General features: G+C 47.4%; 1 protein-coding gene across 1 annotated transcript in view; it reads left to right on the top strand.

The window, feature by feature from the left end:
* LOC148505862 (palmitoyltransferase ZDHHC20-A-like) overlaps nucleotides 1–16,060 on the top strand; it is a 28,245-nt gene extending 12,185 nt beyond the window's left edge. The window contains exons 3-10 of the mRNA XM_088447658.1: nucleotides 5,171–5,265; nucleotides 8,135–8,246; nucleotides 9,736–9,805; nucleotides 10,685–10,717; nucleotides 10,808–10,928; nucleotides 11,528–11,657; nucleotides 13,562–13,676; nucleotides 15,989–16,060. Of these exons, the coding sequence (XP_088303784.1) occupies nucleotides 5,171–5,265; nucleotides 8,135–8,246; nucleotides 9,736–9,805; nucleotides 10,685–10,717; nucleotides 10,808–10,928; nucleotides 11,528–11,657; nucleotides 13,562–13,676; nucleotides 15,989–16,049 (737 nt within the window). The 3' untranslated portion in view covers nucleotides 16,050–16,060. The remainder of the gene's footprint in view (nucleotides 1–5,170; nucleotides 5,266–8,134; nucleotides 8,247–9,735; nucleotides 9,806–10,684; nucleotides 10,718–10,807; nucleotides 10,929–11,527; nucleotides 11,658–13,561; nucleotides 13,677–15,988) is intronic.
* Nucleotides 16,061–25,739: the final 9,679 nt, after the last annotated feature.

Below are 25,739 nucleotides of genomic sequence, written 5' to 3'. Positions count from 1 at the left end.
TAAACACACTTGACAAAGACCTGGATCCATACAAAGGGGAGGAGGAATTTAAAAACCTTGTGACACTAACACGAACCAAACTAAATAAAACAGAGGAAGCCATAATCGAGAAAAAGATAGCCAAAATCACACGGGATAAACCAGGTAACCACCACCGCCCCAGCGCACACAATCCGAACATAGACAAACATCACAACTACAAAACCACCAGTCTCACCACCACAAAGACACACACTTACACCGCACCAACATCACACCACCAACACACAACCAACCATACTACCTCAGGCACCCCGATATACAAAAAACTAGACTTAACGTACCAGCAATACATGTCCAAGATTCACAACACAAAGAACCCATCAAACACACACAACAAAGATAACGACACAAACGACCAGGAACAAGACTCAGACTGCAACACATCATTTAGCATTCATGAAATAGAAGACCCATCCGAGTCGGAACACTACGAACAGCTAGCAAGACAATCGCTTAACCAAGGGTGGGTCAACACACTCAGAGGGACACCAGACCAAACAGTAACACAAACAGACAACACACAAGAAGCCACCCGACCACCACTGCCACCTCCATGTACACCCATCCACACAGACGAACAATGGTCACAGCATTTTTTAGATCTGGAGGCAGGCAACCGCGCCTGCCTGCCACCTACCCTAACACACACCCCAACAAGGCCAAAACGCAAGCTAGACCAATGAGACGAGGATGCAGAGGTGGACAAACCACCAAAACACTGACCAATCCCACACCACTCAACAGTACAGGTATCTTCAATCTAAGCAGCCGCACCCTCACACCGAATGACATCTCCATACTAAACAAAGGACTTAAATTCGCCCCACATAACCCTCTTAACAAATTCGAAGCTTACCTTGATTTATACAGATTCATCCAGAAACTCACCCTCAAAAAATACTTCATGTCCAACCCCATCACAAAAGAACCCATACATAACCAATACAAACACACTACACTCAAACCCCCATCCAGCTTCTTCCCCAATCACCTAAAAGGCCACCTCATACACACCTTCGAACATCTGGTAACAGAGGACATCAACAAACTCAATACCTCTAACAAACGGCACAACCCAAACCTCACCACTAACGAAAAAAGTGCACTGAACAATCTCAAATCGGACAGAAACCTGATAATTAAACCAGCAGACAAGGGGGGGGCATAGTACTCCTGGACAAACTCAACTACATCGCAGAATCACAGCGCATCCTTCAAGACAGAGACACATATGAGAAACTCAATTCTGACCCGACACTCAAGTTCAACCAAACACTGAAACACATACTCCTGACCGGTTTAGACACAGGCATCCTCAATAAGCAGGAATATAACTTCATCCATAACCCAAACCCGGTCATACCCGTATTCTATTATCTCCCCAAGATACACAAAAGCACGACACACCCTCCAGGTAGACCCATCATTTCCGGCATCAATTCCATCTCATCTAATCTATCACAATACATTGACCACTATCTTCAACCATATGTCAAATGCCAACGCTCACACTTACAGGACACAACACACATACTAAAAATACTCGAGGACACCACCTGGGGAGATGACCACTGGTTAGTCACCAGCGACGTCACATCCCTATACACGATCATCAATCACCAACAGGGTCTTGACAGCATCAAACACCATCTCAATCACGACGACACACTGGAACCAGAACAGATCGCATTCATCCTCCAGGGCATTGAATACATTCTCACACACAATTACTTTTGGTTCGATGGGGACTTCCACCTGCAGAGGACTGGCACCGCTATGGGGACCAAGTTCGCGCCCAGTTATGCTAACCTGTTCATGAGCAGTTGGGAGGACTCCCACATATGGACGGGTCATGACTGGGATGCGAATTTGGTCCTATGGACCAGATACATAGACGACGTCCTCTGCATCTGGAAGGGTCCCCTACACACACTCCTTGACTTCATTCAATACATCAACAACAATGACTGGAACCTCAAATTCATGACCAATTACAGCCAATCCTCCGTCAACTTCTTAGACCTAGAAATATACATTGATAATCACCAGATACAGACCAAGACTTTTCAAAAACCCATAGACGTCAACAGTTACATCCTCTCCAGTAGTGGTCATCACCCCTCCTGGCTCAGCAATATCCCCACAGGACAGTTCAAGCGGATCAGACGCAACTGCACAAAACTCACGGACTATCACGGACAAAGCATACAAACCGGACACATTAGAAGCCACACTCACCCGAATAGGACTAGAAGATAGGAAACCACTTCTGGAATACAAACAACAACCACAAAACACAGACAACCACGTTCCCTTCATCACACAATTCAACACCCAGGCGACACAAATAAAAAGAATCATCAACAAACACTGGCACTTACTTAAGGAAGATGCACAACTGACAAGTATCCTACCCAACAGACCCAAAGTCATCTACCGCAAGGCCCCCAACATCCATAACAAACTCGTATCCAACCACATTCCTCCACCCATCCGAACACAAAGCACTCTAGACAACTCCAAACTCACAGGGGGTTTCTTCCACTGCGGCTCATGTACCAACTGCGTCACACTAAAATATAGAAGCACCACACCCACTACAACATTCTCATCCACACAGACAAACACCACGTATAAAATTAAAGAACACATTTCATGCAACACTAACAACGTAATCTACCTCATACAATGCCCATGCAATCAACAATACATAGGCAGGACCACCAGACCACTAAAAACCAGAATTGCCGAACATCTGAGAAACATCACCAAACAAACAGAGAACCATAACATACCCGTACACTACAAAGAATACCACCATAGCAGCACACAAGGCACCACTTTCATAGGAATCAAACACATGCAAAAAAACTGGAGAGGCGGAGACCATAACAAAATCCTCAACAAGGAGGAACTTAGATGGATATTCACGCTGAAAACATTAACCCCCAGGGGACTCAACATTGACAACGAAGTCAAATCTGTTATAACGAAGTAATCTCCAACCAGCCCACCCACGCTCTCCTCCAGCCCCAACCCCTATCACCTCACCTTTTATCACTCCTGTTAGTCCCTGCACATACCTGCACTGCATCACCATTCAGCAATTCTTTGCACACACCTACACCGCATTACCTTTCAAACACACCATTGGCCCAATATGATTACACGTATCACTCCAGCTAGTCCCTGCACACAACTGAACCGCATCACCATTCAGCAAGTCCCTGCACACACCTGCACCGCATTACATTTCAAAAAAACAAAACAAACAAACAAAAAAAAAAAAAAACAACACCATTGGCCTAACCTAATTACACTTATCACTCCAGCTACTTCCTGCACCGCATCACCATTCAGCAAGCCCCTGCACACACCTGCACCGCATTACCTTTAAAAAAAAAAAAAACAACACCATTGGCCTAACCTAATTACACTTATCACTCCAGCTACTTCCTGCACACAACTGCAACGCATCACCATTCAGCAAGTCCCTGCACACACCTGCACCGCATTACCTCTCTAACACACCATTGGCCTAATATGATTACACTTACCACTCCAGCTACTTCCTGCACACACCTGCACCGCATCACCAATCAGCAAGTCCCTGCACACACCTGCACCGCATTACATTTCAAAAAAAAAAAAAAAAAGCAAACCCCTACACACACCTGCATCACGTTACCTCTCAAACACACCATTGACCTAATATGATTACACGTATCACTCCAGCTAGTCCCTGCACACGCCTGCACCGCATCATCAATCAGCAAGTCCCTGCACACACCTGCACCACATTACCTCCCAAACACACCATTGGCCTAATATGATTACACTTACCACTCCAGCTAGTTCCTGCACACACCTGCACCGCATCACCAATCAGCAAGTCCCTGCACACACCTGCACCACATTACCTTTCAAACACATCATTGGCCCATTATGATTACACTTATCACTCCAGCAAGTCCCTGCACACACCTGCACCGCATTACCTCTCAAACACACCATTGGCCTAATATGATTACACTTACCACTCCAGCTAGTTCCTTCACACACCTGCACCGCATCACCAATCAGCAAGTCCCTGCACACACCTGCACCATATTACCTATCAAACACACCAGTGGCCTAATCTGATTAAATTCATCACTCCAACTAGTTCCTGCACACACCTGCACCACATTACCTTTCAAACACACCATTGGCCCCATGAGTCACCTGATCACACCCCCACCCCCGGAAGTGCCCTACATAAGAACCTCAGAAGCATTGATCCTCTCACACCTCCTTGAAGAAGGCATCTGTGCCGAAACACGTTGGAGACCCTCACATCAAACCCGACACCGATCCAGGCTGACCTCCACTAAAGATCCCCATCCCCACCAGGGACCACCAGTGCAGAAAGCTCTCAGCCCACCCGCCTGCTGGTCCGCACCGCTCACACCTCCAGTGACCGGCTCCACCCCGGACCAGCCCCTCTCCCCCCCTGCTCCCAGGCATGCTCAGCAACTCACTCCTGGCCAGGGGTGTCTCCACCGTCGATCCCCATTTCTACGAGGGACCGTCAGTGATAAGAGCATCCCGCACATCCGGCCGCAAGTCCGCCCAGCCAACATCGCCAGTGACCAGCTCCATCCCGGTCACACTTTCCACACAGAGCCATCTACCATGAGTGGAATTAGAAGGGAAATAAGATTGGAGGTTGAGCTGGAACATTTGGGGTACATAACTTTATTATTGTTCAGCAGGGATCACATATTTGGGGAAGAAAAAGCTATAGCTTTACTTGTAATTTTGCATGCAGATAGTGAGCCAGGATTCCCAAGTAAAATGCAGAGCTGATTGTGTTGTGGTGCTAACATAGAGGTCCCAGCAAGGTGGGAAAGCATTGGAGTCAGCAGCAATGGGTGGCAAAAATTGTGATGGGGGAAAGTGAGCTAAACTTGTAATAAGTTGAGCAGAGGCAGCGCGCTGGGGCTCTCTTGGTCTTGGTGTAACTATATGGCTGGAGGGATGCTGGAATTTATAGTCTCATAACAGCTGAAGGGTTGCAGGGTTTTTAGGCCTTGTGAGTTTGTCTGTGATGAGTTGTGTTCTACTAACTTTGGTTTTGCTGTTCTAGTTATCTACTTGGTGTTTTTTCACCTACTTTTGATAATCTTTCTGCATTCCTATTGGACAACGGTACGTTCAAGACCAGCAAAACCACCCAAAGAGGTAAATACCAATGTACAGTATTCATTTATTGTTTCATACCTGTATCTATTATAACACCAAGACTCTTTTCTGTAATGCCAAATTATGTCATGTATGCTGCACAGAAGCACATGGCATGAAATGTAGCAAAGTGTACAGTGAGTAGACAAAAAACTTCATGCATTACTTCATCTATATAAAAGAAAGCTAAATACATGTGTAAACACAAGGGGGGGTATGCAGGGCTGTCATCAGGGGGGGCTGCCAGGACTGTCATCAAAGGGGGCTGCAGAGAATGTGCCCGCTTCCCCCTGGCTCCTATGATAGGGGCTGCATTGAAACTCTGGCCAAGGCCACACAGAGCTCATCTTCCAACTCAGATGCAGCCTGGGACCACCCTCTCTTCCACTGAGTCCCAGCCCACCTCACGGCCCACCCACCGTGCAAAGAAGTGATCATTGCTGGGTGCCTGAGACTTCCCTGGTCCTGCACTGCAGGAGACCGCTTGGCACTCAAGTGGCCCATTTCTGCCCCGCTCTAGGCAGTACCCCCTCCTGAGCTCCGCGGCTGGATCATCCTAAGGGTCTGGCTGTGGTTGGGGAAAGCCGTAATAACCTTCTTCAACATGGGGCAGGGAGCGGCCGATCCCTCTAACAGGATTATTTCTTCACTGGTGAGGACTCCCATTATAATAATGTAACTGCTAAGGAGGAAATCAATGAGAGACAGAGGGAAATGTGAATGTGGCACTGAGAGATAGGTAAATGTGTGTATGTGTGTGTGTGGGGGTGGGGTCACTGAGAGACAGAGGGGAATGTGGGGGGGCACTGAGAGACAGAGGGGAATGTGGGGGGTCACTGAGAGACAGAGGGGAATGTGCCTATGGATGCAGCGTATGTGTATGTGTGAGACTATGTGTAGGGGGGGGTACGGGGGACATGCCTATTTTGCTAGTCCCAGGCCCCACAGTCTCTGATGGCAGCCCTCGGTGTATGTACAAATATCTATTTTTATTTAAACAAAAGTACATTGACAAACCTTTAATGCATTTAGGGGCCCATTTATCCATTATCACATACTCAATGTGATCTGGGAGTGATAGAAGCACCCATGATCACATTGCAGTATGTGATATTAGCACCAGAATGTAATAAATTGCACATGTAGTGACAGCGGCTCCCTACAATGTGCTTAGAATAAAGTGACCGCATCAGAGGTCTCTTCACTCCTGTCCCAGGACTCCTAAAACCTACGGGGGTTGCGGCTGCTGTCGGAAATGGAGGGACCTCAGCAGATATTAAAGATATCTGCTACAATCCCTCCATAGTACATCTGGGGAATACTTAGTATTTGAGGATATCCCCGGAAAACGGGTCTTTTCAGGGAATATGCCTCAAATATTTCATGATAAATAGGCCCCTTAGATTGAACAAGTAGTGTAGTAAATAGTAACTCAACTGACTTAGGCCCTGATTCAAAGCCGGACGCTCTGACCAGAGCGCTCGCTCTGAATCAGGGCCGTCCTATTTAAATTTGAAGCGGCCTTCTGGCCGCTCGCATAGCTGTGGGTTACCACCCACAGCTTATGCGAACGTCCATGATGATGGGCGCGATGGTCAAGACCATCGCGACCATTGGGTTTGCGACGAGACCCTACGGTAGGGTCTCGCTGCCGCAAACCCTGGAGTGATTTTGGCTCTACCCATGGGAACGCCTCCGTCTGGCAGCCACGCCCCCGGCACACCCACCAAAGGGGGCGTGCTGTCACTCACCATCGACAGCACGCCCCCTTTGGTGCAAGACCCGGAGCGACAGCTTGGCTGTCACTAGCCGGGTCTCACGCATGCGCACGACGGAGCTCCCTCCGTCGTGCGCATGCGCATTTGGGTAACATCGACCCGCTTGCGAGCATCCTGCGCTCGCGAGCGGGTCTGAATGAGACCCTTAGACCACTAATAAAAATCTGGCTGTGTACAGGATCATTGGAAATAATGTTTCCGCATTCAGAGCTGATTACATGTATTGTACTATCCCTGGTAATATCATTAAAACACTTAAAAGTTCTATATTTTGACTCCAGTGACCTTTCCAAGAGAAAAATAATGCAAGAGGGGCATGAAAGTCTTTTTGGCTGGCAACCTCTGCAAGACTTCTTATGTACAGAAATCCTCATGTGAAATAAAATTAAACTTAGAGAGGAAAGTGTAATAAACTGGGATTTGTCCACATAGCTGTCTTTTGGCATGTTTCCCATAAGATTTAAGGGGGTGAGCTGTCGATGTTGAGTGACAGCTCGCCCCATTTGCTGTGTGGGCCGGGGGCTTGCCCGGCCAAACGGAGGCTTTCCAGTCAGAACGCTTGCCGTTTGGGGGCAACCCCACTAACATCATTGCTGATGTCAGTGGGGATTTTCCTGCTCGAACAGAGCAGGAAGCTCCCTGGGGCTTACGAGTGCCCAGACCCTACCCTAGGGTCTGGTCGTAAGCCCCGATGGTCGCGATGGTCTTGACCATCGTGACCATCACCCATGTCAGTTGTTAGAGCTGTGGGTGTTCACCCACAGCTTAATGATCGACAAGGAGGCGGCCGTTCAGGATGCAAGCGGCCGCCCTGATTCAGAGTGACCACTTGCATCTAACGACCGCCTCTGAATGAGGCCCTTTATCCTTAATAAAATCGCTGCTTTAAATCCTGCTGCAAAAAAATGCCAGAAATCAGTGATGTTGCAGACGTTATATTTCTCACAAAGGTGGAGAATTATCAAATCTTGGTGAGAGATTAAGTGGCGAGAGATAAAGTACCAACCAATCAGTTTCTATCATTTATCAAACACATTGATCACACAGTAGTCGCCATCCTAATGCTATCCTGTGTCTGTGCTTTACCTTAGTTTTATTTATCTGAGTCTGACAAGGAGTTGTACCAGGAGAAGCAGACGCAAGAAGACAAGCAGCTTATTCTCAGTGCAGCTGCTATGCGCTTGCCCATCAATACAATATCAGGTACAAAAGGTGGGAAACTTAGAAGGGAAGAGGTTATCTCATGGTGAGACATGGCTACAGGGGCGTATCGGAGGGGATTAGGGCAATCGTCCCCCTTTCACAACACTTCTCTTCTACACACTACACATTAGGAAGGCACAGATCAGAGACTGCTGCTGCTCAGTGGCAGCAGTCTCCCTTCCCAGCCCTCTGGGGCGGGTCCAGGGAGGATGTTGCCACTAAGCAGCATTAGTCTTGGTTCTCTCATTGCCTGTTGTGCTGCTGCCCTGCTATATAGTGCCCAGCAGTAGCGGGCAGGAGAGAAGTGTTCATTCAGTGTGAATGAAGTTTAGATTAGGCTAAGGACTGAGGGGGTCATTCAGACCCGGTCGTTAGCGCCGATGCGCTCAGACCGGGTCGATGGCCCCCCACAGAGCATGCGCACGACGGCGCCTGCGCCATCATGCGCATGCGTGAGACCCGCTACGACCGACAGCGCCAGACGTAGCGGGTCTCGATCCAAAGGGGGCAAGCTGTCGATGTTGATTGACAGCTCGCTCCGTTTGGAAGCCGGGCCGGGGGGTGGCAGCCCAAACGGAGGCGTTCCCATGGGAACGCCTACCGTTTGGGGGCAGCCCCACTGACATCACTAGTGACTCAGACAGAGCCGAAAGCTCTCCGGGGCTTACGACAAGGGAGACCCTACCCTAGGGTCTCGTCGTAAGCCCCGATGGTGACCATCACCTTAGGCAGTCGTAAGGCTGTGGGTATTAACCCACAGCCTTGCCATCGCAAAGGAGGACGTCTTGAAAATTCAAGACGTCCTCCCCTCATTCAGACCGACCGCACGCTCTGTGCGACCGGCTCTGAATGAGGTCCTGAGGCCCTGATTCAGAGCCGGTCGTTCTGACAGAGTGCTCGATCTGAATCAAGGCCGGTCTTTTTTTTTTTTTAGAACGGCCTCCTGGCCGCTTGCATAGCTGTGGGTGACCACCCACAGCTATAGCGAGCGGCCAGGAAGATGGTTGCAATGGTCTTGACCGTCGGGCTTGCGACGAGACCCTTGTGGTAGGGTCTCGTTGCCGCAAGCCCGAGAGCTTTCGGCTTAAACAGAGCCGAAAGCTCTCCCACTGACATCACTTGTGATGTCATTGGGGCCGGCCCCAGACGGTAGGCATTCTCATGGGAACGCCTCCGTCTGGGCAGCCACCCCCCCGGCCCGCCCACCAAAGGGGGCGTGCTGTCACTCAACATCGACAGCACACCCCCTTGGTACGAGACCCTGAGCGACGGATTGCCCATCGCTATCCGGGTCTCGCGCATGCGCACGACGGAGCCGGCTCCGTCGTGCGCATGCACTCTGGGCCACTATCGACCCGGTTGCGAGCGCTCAACGCTTGCGACCGGGTCTGAAGCAGGCCCTGGGAACTTACATTTGTATCATTAAAACTCTTCCTCTACTGTACTGTTGGGTTTTATTCATTAACCTTTGTTTTCTTTTTTTATATAGAGATCAGATATTGTGATAAATGCCAGCTGCTGAAGCCTGACAGGTGCCACCATTGTTCAGCCTGTGATGTGTAAGTCCACAAATTGCCTAATATGTGCAATTTTGTCCCTGGTATAGAGTCACATGACTTTCACACATAACCTAAATACCCGGGTTTTTGCCAGTGCACGCTTACCAATACCAACCAGGGTCTACACTATGTGTGAAAGGGCCCAACCCAGGTCAGAGTCCCGGGTCTGGACCCTCCTTGGTAGCAGGGTTTTCCTGGGTTTGAACTGGGGCCCTGATTCAGAGGCGCTCACTAATTGAATCAGGGTGGGCCGTTTTTTTTTTTACCGGCCTCCAGGCCGCTCGCTAAGCTGTGGGTGACCACCCACAGTTATAGCGGGCGGCCTGGCGATGGTCGCGACCATCGGGCTTGCGACGAGACCTTTGTGGTAGGGTCTCGTCCACCGCAAGCCCCAGTGAACTTCCTGCTCTAATAGAGCAGGAAATTCACTACTGACATCACGTGTGATGTCAGTAGGGCCGCCCCCAAATGGCAGGCATTCCTTCGGGAACGCCTCCGTTTGGCTAGCCACCCCCCCGACCCGCAGACAAAACGGGGCAAGCTGTCGATCAACATCGACAGCCCCCCGTTTTGCTGCGAGCCCCGAGCGAGTGAAGTTCTCACTCGTGCCGGGGCTCACGCCGCGCATGCGCACTGCCTGGCCATCGGCCCAATTGCGAGCGCTTTGCGCTCGCGAGCAGGTCTGATTCAGGCCCTGGGTCGCCTGTAGTGCGAAAATCATAACCCAGGTCACAATGACCTGGGTCATGTCTATAAATATTTATATATATATATATATATATATATATATATATATATATATTTGAAGGATACTGCATATTGCATTTTGCTAGCTGATCGTTTTAGTAAATGAATAAAAATTATTTTGTTTTCTTTCAGATGTGTACTGATGATGGACCATCATTGCTTTGGGTATGTGCTGTTTAGAGACTTGCAGCTTGTCTGATGTGTTTTACATTTATTGCTTTTTGAATTACAAAAAAAGTCTTGTTTTAATTATAGGCTGAATAACTGTGTTGGATTTTCCAATTACAAATCTTTCCTGCTGCTGCTAATGTACTCCTTGCTGTCTTGCTTTTATGTTGCTGGTACAGTTCTCCAATATTTCATTCTGTCCTGGAAGGTAAGATTGTCTTTCTGTTTTCTTGTGTGAGGTATATGTATGTAAGCTCCACCATTACTGGGACTGCACCTTGTAGGGAGATATGCACCGGGAAATGACAGGCGACGATCCGCCCCGGTACAAATGAATGGCAGCGGGGCCAGGTCCGGTCTGTCCCTGTACTGGTGCCCCCTACGTGCTGCCACCCAGGGCACATGCCCCTGTTGCCCCACCCTTGTTACGCCACTGTCCGAATCAGGCCCTTACTTCCTTATTACACACAGGGAAACATCTAAAACTATTCCACAGGTAACATCAGAAAACGAGGCGGTGCCCACAGCTTCCAGTCATTCTGTCATTTCTTTAGTACAGTTAGAAAATTAAAGTAAATATCCGGTTCCTATGGCTACAGTACCTGTTTCTGAAGTCCCCTACAGATTATAGTAACACAAAGGTTGGCTACTCTTTAGATTAAGAAATATATTTTGTGGATTTTGAGACAGTTAAATATTAAACAAGACATCCTGTAATGCACATGTATTTTCTACATGCTCATTTACCCTGCCACTGGGCAAACATAAGTCTTTATTATCACTCTGCTCTTTTTCTCCCCTTTGCAGGATGAACAGAACACTGAAATATCTGTCAACATCCATCTCCTGTTCTATCTATCTGCAGCATTGTCCATCGTATTGCTGATGTTCTTAATCTTCAACTGCTGTCTCTTAGTGAGAAACAGGCTGACAGTTGGTAATGAAGCTCACTCATAGAATTATAAAATTATAGAAAATTAATTAAATGGTGGTGTAGTTGTCTCCATTAGCATTAGAGGGACAGAGATGATAGTGTAGCACCATGCTGTAGGAGGAAGGTGCATAGAATAGGAAATAATTTGTTCTCCCTATAACCATCTGTAGTTCCATCATAGGAAGTGGGCGAGGGAGCTTTATCTCTTATTTTATTTTACCTAATATGCAAGAAAAAGAATAAACATTTATTTATTGAACTTGCACTCACTGGTCATCTTCTACTGACAACTGCAGTGTAGCAGGAGGAAGATGTCAGGCCTTCTCCTGCTGAAGGATGCTATTACCCTGCCTCTGTTTGCTGCCTGGAACATGTGTGTTATTGCCACTAAAGGTGTGGAGACATGGTTATTATACTGCATTTCCCTGGCCCTCATTTTGATAAGGAGCTTCAAATGTGTTTTACTATCAGAGGAGAACATTTGTGTACTTCAGGAATCTATCCATCCATGCTATATTGTCCTTCTGATCAGACCGTTGCAGGAGCGTTTGAAGCCCTTTGTCGGCTTCAAACTCTGTAATGCCCCTGCATACACATTTTTCAATGATCAGGTCAACAAGCCATTTATTGGCTGAGCAGTCCAATAATTGCATAGCATGTACCCGGCTTTACATGCATCAAATAGATTTTTTTTTGTTTGTTCACAATAATTGTTGTTTTTGTAGGAATTATAAATGGACTAATGTTCTACCATCCTAGAATCCACTTCAGCTTTTCTGAACTGGGCATGAATCCCGCTTATCCATGAGCCCATGCACACTGCTATGCTCATACTTATGGTTAATTAAGGGCAGTATTCAATTTGGCTGCGAAAAGCCAGGTCATTTTCACCTATTTTAATTATCCCCGTAATCAATTTCAAAGACTATTCGCTGGTGCGAAAAGGCTTTGTTAAAAAAAGGGGATAACTTTTCATCATGTTTTACATGGCGAAAAAAGTGCACAATTGTAGTTTAGGAGTGCAGGCTTAAAAAAAAATAGCCTGCACCCCTGGGGATGGCCCCTAAAATTAATGGGTGTCAAAAAAGTTTTCAAAAAAATCGGGACACCCCAAAAAATTAACTTGAATTTTGGGATAAAAAAAAAAATATGGGGGGCAAAATCCTAAAGTAGCAAAATAGATTCCAGAGGGGTCCCCATATTTGCGGCAGGTGTTCATTGCGGGTAGTAGCGGCAGGTACATTTTTGAAGAATTTTTTTTAAACAAATTTAGGGACTTAAAAATATGCTTGCACCCATTTTCATGTACCCCAAATTTAATGGAAATATATATATATTTTTTAAATAATCTAAGTGCTATTCTTCACCCCTTCTTCATAAGCCACATTTATGTACCTGCCGCGGCTATTACAAACCCCGACTTCCTTCAGCAGGCAAAAATACCCATAGTGATCCCCGATGTCTAGACATCTTTAGGGGGGTCCCAGGAACAATTCCTGAAAATTCTCGATTTTTTGCGATACTTACCTTTCCGCTGGCTCCCGTTTTTGCTGATTTCTAATTGAATACAGGGATAAAGCGGATACATGCCCAATACTTTATCCCTGTCAAACCTCCGATGTGGAGCGAAAAGTCCAGCACGGACTTTTCGCTCCAAATTGAATACCCCCCTAAGACTCTTAAAATGTACTGAGCTTTATGGCACTGTACTACAACTGCACATTTACAGGTATTTTTAGATAAATTGCAGTATGATTACATTATTGGGGGCATTCATGAGTAAAAAGGTATAACACAGTCAGAGTCTATAGGTTGCTAGCACAATTTTTAGAATGTAAAGAAACACCTGCTTGTCTGCACGTAAACATCTGTGACTTATCCATGTTTTTTCTGTGTCCTCAATGTAGAACTGATCTTTAATGATGCCTCTTCTGCAAGAGATGGTCTTTCTCTTGGCTTTAAGAACTTTCAAAGAGTATTTGGGCATCAGAAGATGTATTGGCTGCTACCTATAAATACAAGGTAAGCTGGTAATGTATAAATAAAATTGTAATCTGAAATGTCAGCACACATGTGAGACCTAATGAACAGCATGTGCCTATAGGATGTGTAGTACTAAGATTAGATCAGCCATCACTGCTTCAAGTCTGCTGTGTTAGTCCAGGCCCCTCCCAACATTAAAGTTTTTTTAAAGGCATTGTGCCACTGAAAACTATAATTCAATACAATGGGTTAAATTTACTAAGGGGCGATTTGACTTTCGTTTTGTAGTTCGATTTAGCTCACCTCAAACCGACTCAAATCAAAAGTTCAAATCCCTCTTCAAATCATGAAGCATTTCTCAAATCGAATTCGATTTGGGTCTGTTTGGAACAGTGATTTGCTGTTCGATGTGGCATGTTCATGTACAAATCGTGTAGAAAATCCTACTTCAACCCAAACTGCAAATCCCCGTCTGTATCGAACTGCTTCATGCTTTCACTTTCAGCATGAGCAGTTCATTTTCACACAGATACATGCAGACATCAGTGAGATGCCTGCATGTCTCTTATTGTAACAACCTTAGAAAGAGTTAAATGTTAAAAAAAAAGATGTGGGGTCACTCCTTAAAACAGAACCAGCCCGGACTTTTCATAGCCAGTCCTGGCTGTCTAAGTACAGGGAAAAAAATATGTACAGTTCCACTGTACTTAGTCAACCAGCACTGGGCTCTGGGAACCAGTCCTGGTTCTCGACTAACATTGACAAATTTGCATAGGGTTCCCCTGTAAGCTCCAGAACCAGCACCGGACCCTTTCTAGCGGGGGACTGATGCCACAGCCAGGGGAGCCCTATCTCCGGGCCCTCAAGCCACAGCATCAGCCCTGACCACTAGTCAGCCTGGGCCAGGGATCCCTGGGGAGTTGGGGACTCCTCCAATAAAGGGCTCCCCCTCTCCAGGGCACCCCTAGCCTAAGCTGATAGCCCGGAGCTATCCCCGCCACCCCTGGGCGGTGAGTGGTGGGTTGATAGTTTAAATGTAGTGCATTTTATATAGTTTGAAATATTGTATTTTGCTGTGGAACTGTGTACGGTGTGTGTGTACTGTTTTTTTTTTATATTGCTTTTACAGGTGAACTACAGGTCCCAGTGGGCCCTTAATGCCCCACATGCTGGTAATTGTGGTTCTCCAAGTACCAGCATGTGGGGGAGTTTGCTGGGACCTGCAGTTCTACTGTAAAGACAATGTTTTTACAGTGTATTTTTTACACCACACCTACACTATCAACCCACCACCCACTGCCCAGGGGTAGTGGGGATAGCCCTGGGCTATCAGCTTAGGCATGCCCTGGAGAGGGGGACCCCTTTATTGGGGGGCCCCAAACTCCCCAGGGATCCCTGGTCTGGGCTGACCAGCGGTCAGGGCTGATGCTGCGGCTGGGGAGCCCGGTGATAGGGCTCTCCTGGCTGTGGCATCAGTCCCCCGCTAGAAAGGGTCCGTTGCTGGTTCTGGATCTTACAGGGGAACCCTACTTAATTTTTTCCCTGTAAGTCCAGAATCAGGACTGGTTCCCAGAGCCCAGTGCTGGTTTTATTAAGTACAGTGGAACCCTACCTATTTTTTTCCCTGTACTTAAACAACCAGGACTGGCTATGAAAAGACCGTGGCTGGTTCTGTTTTAGGGGGTGACCCCACGTCTTTTTTAAAAAAAATGTAACTCTTTCTTAGCTTTTTACAGTAAGAAACATGCAGGCATCTCACTGATGTCTGCATGCATCTGTCAATCCGACCTGCTCATGCTCAAATCGAAAGCATGAAGCAGGTCTATTAATTTGGGCATTTGAAGTTCGATTTGAAGGTCCATTTTGTGTTCAATTTCAAATCGAATGATAGTAAATAAGGGATCTGTGTGTTGGTCTATGTAAAAGTACTGATGTTTTTCCGATGTTCGATTTGAGTAAAATTCGGTTTTACATTCGATTTGGCCTTTAGTAAATACCCAAATGCAAAATCGAAAACAAATCAAATGCAAATCATATGCCGAATCACTCAAAATGCAAATGTTAGTAAATTTACCCCTATGTCTCTATCTGGCTATATAACCTGAAAACATGTTAAAACCAATATTGCCTCACACCATCCTCTGCCTGTCTAAAAGACAGTGGTGGATCCAGGGGGGCAATCAGGACCCTGATCGATCCCCTCCCCCTGCCATCCCCTGGATCCATCACTGAGTAGGCAGGTGGGAGGAGAGGTGCTCTCTCCACTATTGGAGTTCATCTTTATTATTATTATCAGCACTCTCTCTAACAACTGCTCTGTCTAATAACTGAACTGCTCTCTTTTATTACAGCCTGGGAGATGGATATTCTCTGCCAACTCACCATGACGATCCAGAGAAATATGCAGAGTAAAGCTGGGCAGGGCCAATTAATTATGGGGCAGTTGAAGATGTAGCAAAAGGCCCCCCCATGATAGTAGACCTACAGAATCCACTGCAGTGCAGACAGAAAAAGAAAAATCCTGTCAGCACCAACAGCAGTCTGAAGCCCTAACCATTCACCTCCTGGGTGCCTGAAGCATCACCCATTCACAACACCCCCGACTCCACCTGGGCGGTAGGCTGGTTGAAGCCACATCTCCTCTGGAGATGTCCAAAGCTTTGCCTATGTGCCACCTAAAGCCACGCCTCCATGTAGCCTGAAGTTCTACCCCTGTGTTGTTCTAAGCTCCACCAATGAGCAATCTGGCAGTAAAACAAGGCGGCAAGGGATAGTGCTGTCTCAGCTGTTACTCATTGGAGAGGATGGGCCCCAGCAGTGACATATTTGCGACAGCCTGAGATGGTATCTAGCAGAGCAGAGTGGGCTGCGTGGCTCTCAGGCTAAAAAGAAAAAAAGTATACACATACGCTCCACACTTCTTTGTGTATATTGGGAGAGAGAGAGGATAGTTCTGCCTTATTGTACTAACACCTGTTTAAATCATTCTAAATTGCCATGGAATGAAAATTTGTACAGTTGGCGCAAATATCAACTTTTAAGGTGTGACATAAAAATTTGTGTTTTCTGTATGGTGTTTGTTTTTGATAAATGGATGTATATAGCAGTGGTATAGACAGTGGTAATAAAAAATAGTACTACTAGTGGTTCTATATATATATGGGTGTAATACAATTGTTAAAACAATGTGTCAACTTATAAAATAGTCACACATTTAATATGTATTAAATATGATCATAACTAATATATATAAAAACATAATAAACAGATATAATAATCAGCATAAGTCCCCTGCATACATTTGATACTTAGGGGTACATTTACTGGAAGTCGATTTTTGGTTGATGTTAATTTTTGGTCAATTTAGTAAATAATAGATTTACTAAAGTCAAAATTGACGTCAAATAGACCAAAAATGTTTTTAGAACAGTTTAGAACATCGGACCAACTATCAATACTTTTACATAGACTACAGTACAGTCTAGAAACCAGATATTTACTAATGGTCATTTTATAATTTCTACTGAAAATCAACCAAAAATAAACTTCAAAATTGACCAGACAATAGAACCTGCCTGAGGCAGGTGAGTTTGGGAGAAGCAATGCATATATCTCAGTGGCAGATTTTGCCTAGGGGCTGCATGACTGCAGCCCCCCAGTAAAATCTGCCACCTCAGTGTAGTCAGTGCAGTCCGTGACTGCACTGGCTATACTGTGACTGGCAGTGGCTTCCTATTGGAAGCACCAACTGCCAGTCACACAACAGGCCGTCTCAGGGGGAGGTGTCTCCTCCTCCTGGGACTGCCAATCCGGGCTACTATTAGCAGAGATCAGCTACCAGGAGGAAGCCACGACTCTGCCTTTCCACCAGCCCTAACCGGCTCCTAGGGACTGCAGACGATGCAGTCCTTTGGAAGCCAGTGACATGCGCATGTGCGGCTCCCCTACACTAGTACGCATATGCCGGTCCTGACACATAGTGTCAGATCTATTGTGCAGGCACCAGGACCCAGTCAGAAGGAGACAGTGACTCGGTGAGTGATTGATTTTTTTTCTTTTGTACCCTCGTTTTTGTCAGAGGCAGCCCCACTCATCTAAGAGAGTAGGAGCTGCAGCTGACTATGATCAATACAGTCTTCTTAGGCTTAAAAGCAATTAAATGAAATAAACATTTAAAAAAGAGCTTCGGGTCCCCCCTAAATCCATAACCAGCCACGGACCTTTTAGCCTAGGCTGGTACAGGAAATCGAGGGGGGGAGACTGGCATGGGGTTCCCCCTATTTTTCTGTAACCATCACAGAACTGAACCAGCCGGGGGCTTACACTGTAGCAGAAAGACACACAGCGTGGGGTCACCTTGCCATATTGTAAAAACAGCCCCAAACTAATGCTGGAAATCCTCAGAAAGAGGGATCCCTAGGATCAACCAGGTTAAATCATTCGGTGTGTGTGTACTGTGTTTTTTTTTTTTTTTTTTTTCACAGTGCAGGTGCAGGTACAGGTACCAGCAGATACTTACTGTCTGGGCTTGCTGGCACTTGTGGTTCTAAGTGCCCGCATGCTGGGGTAGGCTTGCTGGGACCCACTGAAGAGGACAATATTATTTTTCACTATAATCCATTAATCCTGCACCTGCCGTCACCAGGGGTGGCGGGAATAGACCTGTTGATCCATGAGAGCTGGGACCCCATTTTATTTTTGGGGTCCCCACTTTCCAAGGATTTCCAGCCAAGTTTGGGGCTGGTGTTATAATATGGCAGGGGGACCCACTCTTTTACCCTACAGGTGGTTCAGCCCAGTGCTGGCAGTGTTCTCCCCAGAATTTTTTTCCGGCCGGGTGGCATCAAAAATGAGCCGGGTGGGGGCCTTCGCAATAATAAATGTTTTAAACCTTGACCTTATAATGATATGAAATAACATTTTATATATTAATTAACCTTCTTTTTAGAGGCCAAGTCATCTGATTATGAAAAAACTGCAAAGTCTGTAGGATGTGGTCCTTTTTATACAGATCCCAGATACTGTCCCCACTTGCAGGCTTCCAAAGTGCCGGATGGTAAGCTGTTTCTTGCCGGGTGGTGCACCCGCAAAAAACAGCCTGGCGAGAACACTGGCTGGTTATGGAAAATAAGTCCGATATACGTGTAAACATTACCCAATAATCATTTTGTTCTAAACAATCCCTGCGATTCCAAATCGTCTCGCCGATCTAGTGTCTCCGTACACACTGTGAAATAATTGTGCTTTCAGATGGAAAATGCTAATTATAATAATTGGCTGGACTGAATGGACAATACAGGAAGAGGAAGTACAATATTCACCATTATGTTATTGCTCTAGTATTGTGTAAAGATTTGTTATATACTCTGTAGCATTCTACTATTAATTATTAATACTATTGGTTGTACCCTTGATGCTGTTGGTTCCATCCTGGCTATTATACCTGCGATAATGGATTGTGAACAAGCTGTTGCTGCCTATATGGTTGCTATAGTGAGCTTTCTGTGGGCTCATGCACATTATGCCACACAGTAGTACCCCTTATACACATTATGCCACACAGTAGGGGCTTGTGATGTTCTGGTTTTGTTGTGAGCCCGGGGTGGTGATAGGAGCAGACACAGAAGCAGATTTAAAACAAAACGTGGAACTTTTAATAAGTGGTTTGGCAGACATGAACAATGGGAAAAAATAAGTCCAGGGATGGCACTACAGCGCTAATGGGAACTGAGGTGAATGCAATGAGTAAAAGTCCAGGTAGTGGCAGATAGGAGCAGTCCAGTATCCGGGTCTTGTGAGGGTGGTGAAAAAAACTTGTCCAGCAGTGTGAGGTTCTGGTTAATAGGGAAAAGTCCAGTTAATGACAGGCAGGGGAAATCAGGTGTAGTGGTTGAAATGAAGAATGCAGGCTGAGGGAAAATCATCCAGCAGAGTGACAGGGGAGGCAAGGTGCAGGGTGAACAGCAGACTCAGGTTCTCAGGCAAGGGAGGATGCAGGGTAGTCCAGCGGGGTTGGAGAAGACAAGCAAGCAGGCAGGTAGCGTTTCACAGGAACAGATGGTGAGCACAGGGAACTCTCTCTCAGCTATGCTGAGAAACACGTTGCACTGGCAATGAAGTGAGGCTCTGAACCTCCCTAAATACCAAGTACAGTGCCGTGACTGGCCAGAGAGAGCATGTGACAAACTAGGATTGGGCGAGCAAATCACACGGCTGGAGGCAAGATGGCTGCGCCCATGCCAAACGGAACGGAAGCACTACCAGGCCTCACCAGCCCAACGTGACAGCATGCCCATGCAGAACCACGCACAGCCTGACAGGTAATAGCCGTCGACCACCATGCCGAGAAACCCTGGTCGTGACAGGGCTCCCCTTACCTATCTGTTACTAAAGAGTGGACTGGGCCTAATGCCTAGCCACTCACTAGGGGCTCAGATAATTGCCTGCCTACCTTAGGGCACATAAAATTACCTGGGTCTAATGCCCAGACTCACTTAAACTTGTGGCACAGGCCTTCTGCCTGCCTAACACGCCTGACACCAGGTGGTCTAGGGACGGGAGTGGGGATAAATTACCTGTGGCCAAGACCGTCTACAGGTAAGCTCGGAGAGGCTGCAGTGGGGAGCTTCATTAAGCTCTTTGCTCTTCACCGTCTGCAGCACTCTCCGGTCCTCAGCTTCTTTCTTGCACAGGCCTATCTTCTTTCTTTACCGCGCTCTCTGCTGGCCTCATCCGTGGCTCCTGGAGTTCTTCACCTGACATATTCTCTTCATGCTGCCGTCGCTGAACTCAATGTTCCTGCTTCTGATTGGCTGCCAGTTCGTAAGCCTTGATTGGCACGAGGCCAGTGCCAAGTTCAAATAGCCGCTGCTGCCTATCGGCCACCCATCTGGGGGCCGTGATCGTCTCATGGCTGGCCCTATATTTAAACTGGCACCACACCCGCTTGTTCGGCGCTGCCCCAAATACAGATCACGGAGGCCGGGCAAGCACCTCCCTAGTTACGACCCTAATCAAACCATTGGTATATTATTTTTATTTTTTTGCTTCAGCCTGACCAATACCTTTCTCAAATTATTATCTGGGTGGGAGGGGAGTGTTATGCCTCAATAAAAATGCACAAATGTAGCCGGGTTCGGACCGGGCTGGGGGAATCCCCGGTGGGCCCTGCTGGTTCTATCGTGGGAGGATGTGGCCTAGCGCAGGTCACTGGTAGCTATTGTCAGTGCAGCAGCTGCTTTGCAGGCATCACTGAGCCAGCAGGCAGTGGACAGCAGGCTTCATCTGCACCACTGATTTAATTTTCCGGAAGCAGTGGTGCCAGTGACGTCACACGCTGTCAGCGGGGGAGCCGGGGACTGAACATGGGATAAACAGTTCACATTGGGATGGTTTAGAGCTGTCCTGCCCCCCTCTCGGAGGGCCCCTGCCTCAGTCTGTTCTCCCCCAACACATTTCATGTGTTCTCAAATCCTTCCCCCCTTCCAAAAGCTAGGCACTCCTGTACGCCCCCCTCCTGTCTTCCATTACCTCCTCATCTAACAGTACAGAGTGCCCTAATCCTCTCCAACAATCCCAGACCCCATCAGTCCTTTACTTCATTGCTGCCATTAATTTATATCTCACAAAACTGCATGTTCCAGCATCACCCTCATCTTGGCCTGTGATTGGCTGCAAGTTGCAGCATAATGAACACACAACTCCATCAACTTGAAATTACATGTGTGACATAACTTAAATCCCATTTCATGTGTGCATGCATGACTTTTATATGTGCATGCAGAGAGAAATATAAAAATATACACTAAGCAATGTGCATGGTATCTGTGTCCAGTGGCATCCATCCTCGCGATGTCACCCGGTGCGGTGCGGGATGCTGTGCCACCAAAAAAGGGGGTGTGGCCATGTGGAAAGAGGTGTGGCCACATGGGAAGGGGACGTGCCCATGCGGCCCAAACTTGGGGGGAAGGGGGGATGCAGGAGGTCCCTGTGTGCAGTGGCGGCCGGCTCTCTCAGTGTCAGGAGCCAAGTGCTGCACTTAGTGCTACAGTGCAGCACCCGGCTCCTGTCACCGAGGGGGAGACTGCACCTTGGTGTCACCCCTCTGCAGGTGACACCCGTGTGCAGACCGCACCCCCTTATGACGCCACTGAATTTGTCTAGTAATGTGAAAGTAAGGTATATGTATATAATTCTTCTCAGCAAATATATGTAGTATAGACACCAGAAGTTCTCTGTCTGTCTACACTGTATTAATTTTATTATATTAGGGTTCTGTGTAGAAAGGTCACATGTTAGGAGGGTCTGGCATCTAGAATGCATGGCAGCCTGATTGCAAATATGAGCTGTCACTGCACCCTCTGTATATTCTATAGCAACCTGACTGTATAGGAGCACTGCAGCACTCAGAGGCATAGGATGTGGGGTAAGCTGTATGCATTGCAGTGGCGGATCTAGACTTTTCTTTTAGGGGGGGCGGTTTAAGTTTAGCACCGACTCCTCCTCTCTCCAGTCCAGACTCCTCCCCTCTCCAATTAATTTAATTAACACCTTACCTTGCCAGCCAATGAGGTCAGCTGGGAGGGGGAGGGATGGACCTGTGACTCTGTAAGTCTCTGCACTAAGCAGCAGGGAGCCCAGCTCGGCAGGGGGTACTTATGCTGACAGGCAGTCAGTAAAGATGGAGGAGAGAGGATCCGGGAGGCAGGAGCAGGACTGCTAGGAGTTGGACAGGGCGTGTGCATTCATGTCACAGTAAACCCTAAAATTTTCTCTAAATACCCCATTTTTCTATAGGCAAAGCTACCATCTATGTATATATACCTCAGAGTAACTGTAATTTACCATCCCCCTGGCTCTCTCTCCAAATTCCTTGACAACTTCGCTTCCTGGCTCCCTCACTTTCTCTCCTCAGATCTTCCCTCCATTATCCTAGGTGATTTTAACATTCCTATTGACATTCCCACAGAATCCTCTGCAGCTAAACTCCTTACCCTCACCTCTTCATTTGGTCTCGCCCAATGGACCTCCTCACCCTCCCATGTGAGTGGGCACTCACTTGACCTGATCTTTACGCACCGTTGTGATATTTCTGATTACTCCAATTGCCCATTCCCCCTCTCTGACCATCACCTTCTCTCTTTTAACCTATCCCTCTCTCCTTCCCCTCCTCTAACTCCTAAGGCTACCATTACTAAGCGTAATATTGAGGCTATTGACACTGTTGCTTTTTCCTCCCTGCTGGACTCTCTTCTCTCCCCTATCATTTCTCCTGTACTGAACAAGCTACTTCCCTGTACAATTCCTCCCTTACTTCTGCTCTTGATTCTGTTGCTCCAGCAATAACCACTCACCCTCGCAGATCCACACCACAACCCTGGCATTCCAAATGCACCAGATACCTACAAAAGTGTTCAAGAATTGCAGAGCGTCAGTGGAGAAAGTCACGCTCTAAGGCTGACTTCCTCCATTTCAAATTTATTCTCTCTTCCTACAGTGCTGCCCTGTCTCTCTCCAAACAAACATATTTCAAGAACCTCATCGCCTCCCAGTCCTCAAACCCCCGGCGTCTGGAGAGGAAGTCATGGCCCTCATCCGGTCCTCCCCTCCTTCCACCTCCCCTCTTGACCCTATCCCTTCCCGTCTCCTCTCCCACCTGTCTCCTTCTGCCTGTTCCCATCTGGCTCACCTCCTTAATCTCTCCCTATCATCTGGCACTGTCCCTTCTGCATTCAAACATGCTCTTGTCTCCCCCATTCTTAAAAAACCTACCCTTGATCCTAACATACTTTCCAACTATCGACCCATCTCTCTTCTCCCTTTTGCTTCCAAACTCCTTGAGCATATTGTCTACAACCGCCTTACCACCTTGCTTTCCTCCCACTCCCTCCTTGACTCATTTCAATCTGGCTTCCGATCTCTCCACTCTACTGAAACTGCCCTCACGAAAGTCAGCAACGACCTCCTTGCTGCCAAATCCAAGGGCCACTACTCTCTGCTCATTCTCCTTGACCTCTCTGCTGCATTTGACACTGTAGACCACCCTCTCCTCCTGCAAATCCTTTACTCTCTCGGTCTACGTGACACTGCCCTCTCCTGGCTTTCCTCCTACCTCTCTGATCGTTCCTTCGCTGTATCCTCTCATGACTCCTCTTCCCCTCCACTTCCACTAAAGGTAGGAGTTCCCCAAGGTTCTGTTCTTGGACCTCTCCTTTTCTCCCTATATACATCCTCTTTAGGTGAACTCATTAACTCCTTTGACCTCCAATATCATCTCTATGCAGATGATACTCAAATTTACCTTTCCACCCCTGAGCTCACCCCTGAGCTCCTTACCCGTATCTCCAACTGTCTCTCTGCTGTCTCTTCGTGGATGTCCCAGTGCTTTTTTAAACTTAACATGTCTAAGACTGAGCTGATCATCTTCCCACCCTCTTCCACTACATCACTTTCCACAATTTCATTATCTATTGATGGCACAACTATCTCCTCTAGCCCCAAAGTGCGCTGTCTTGGAGTTATCTTAGACTCCTCCCTCTCCTTTAAACCGCACATTCAGCACCTCTCGCAGTCCTGCCATTTTCACCTAAAAAATATCTCCAGGATTAGACCCTTCCTCACCCAGGATGCCACTAAAACCCTCATCCACTCACTGGTCATATCCAGATTGGACTACTGTAACCTTCTCCTAGCTGGCCTCCCAGTCTCTCACCTCTCTCCACTACAATCTGTTCTTAATGCTGCTGCTCGGCTCATCTTCCTCTCCAGACTTTCTACATCTGCTTCCCCTCTCCTTCAAGCCCTACACTGGCTCCCCTTCCCCTTCAGATGCCAATTCAAGGTTCTTACATTCACCTACAAAGCCCTCACCAAATCCTCTCCCGCATACATTTCTGACCTTCTCTCCCTTCACACTCCCGCCCGCCCACTTCGCTCAACTAATGCATGCCGCCTCTCTTGCCAACTGATTACTTCCTCCCACTCCCGCATCCGAGATTTTGCCCGTGCTGCTCCCTACCTTTGGAATGCTCTCCCTCTCCCCATCAGACTCTCCACCTCTCTACAAATCTTCAAATGGGCTCTCAAGACCCACTACTTCATCAAGGCCTTCCAGCACTCATCCTAACCCACCTCATGCTCTTTCCTTCCTATCTTCCCCTTCTGTGTCACGCCTGTCGTCTGCCCCTCCCTTTAGAATGTAAGCTCTCATGAGCAGGGACCTCTTCCCTCATGTGCTTCTCTTTACATTATCTTCTACTCTCTACACCCCATAGGGCACCTAACACGTGACTGCCAACTCCCGGCAGCTTATTGTGAGTGCTTTAATCACTCTTTCAGCAATGTATATAAGTTGTGTCCTTGTCCTGCACTGTAATGTACTGTAAGTTACTTGTTTCTTGTTCACCTATTTGTTCTATGTACTATGTAAGGTGCTGCGGAACACTTGTGGCGCCATATAAATAAAGGATAATAATAATAATAATATATAAAGTATGAGGGCAGGTGTTATAGGAAGCACACACATACAGTATATGTAACATGTCTATGTAGATGGCACCCTGAGAGCCTGTACTAACAGACACGCATGTCCTATGTGTCTGGTGTCCCCATGACCACTACTCATGTGCTATTCCTACCTGCCATGCCGCTCTGCCCAATCACTGCCTGGAGCCTGCTATCCCTGTGGGGCACACATCTCACTGCCCAATCCAGCCTGATCATCCACTGGCAGCAGCATAGACTGAGCAGCAGTGGCCCCAGTAACAACTGTGACTGGTAATGCATCTGTGGTACTTTCTAATGGGGTCTGGTCCTCGGGAAAATGGCCGCCGCTCCTCGTCTCTAGAGACAGCCAGGTACATCTGCTGCTGCAAGTTTCCACCCTCTAGTGCCCGGATCTCTACCGCCCGATGTCTGCAGCAGCGTGCAATGACCGGCTGCTGGTTGTTATGGGGACAGGAGCGCTGTCCTGCGGCATCCGGGTTTGTCCTGCACTGTATGTTAGGGGGGGGCGATCGCCTCAATCCCCCCCCTGGATCCACCAGTGATGCATTGTGAGCACATACTGTCCTTAATTCCTTCTGCGCATCTGGAGAGACTGAA

The sequence above is a fragment of the Taudactylus pleione genome, unplaced genomic scaffold (genome assembly GCF_031769625.1).
Source record: "Taudactylus pleione unplaced genomic scaffold, aTauple2 ptg000436l, whole genome shotgun sequence".
Taxonomy (NCBI): Eukaryota; Metazoa; Chordata; class Amphibia; order Anura; family Myobatrachidae; genus Taudactylus; species Taudactylus pleione.
The sequence above is the reverse complement of the archived record's forward strand: the minus strand, read 5'-3'. Positions and strand labels throughout refer to the sequence as shown.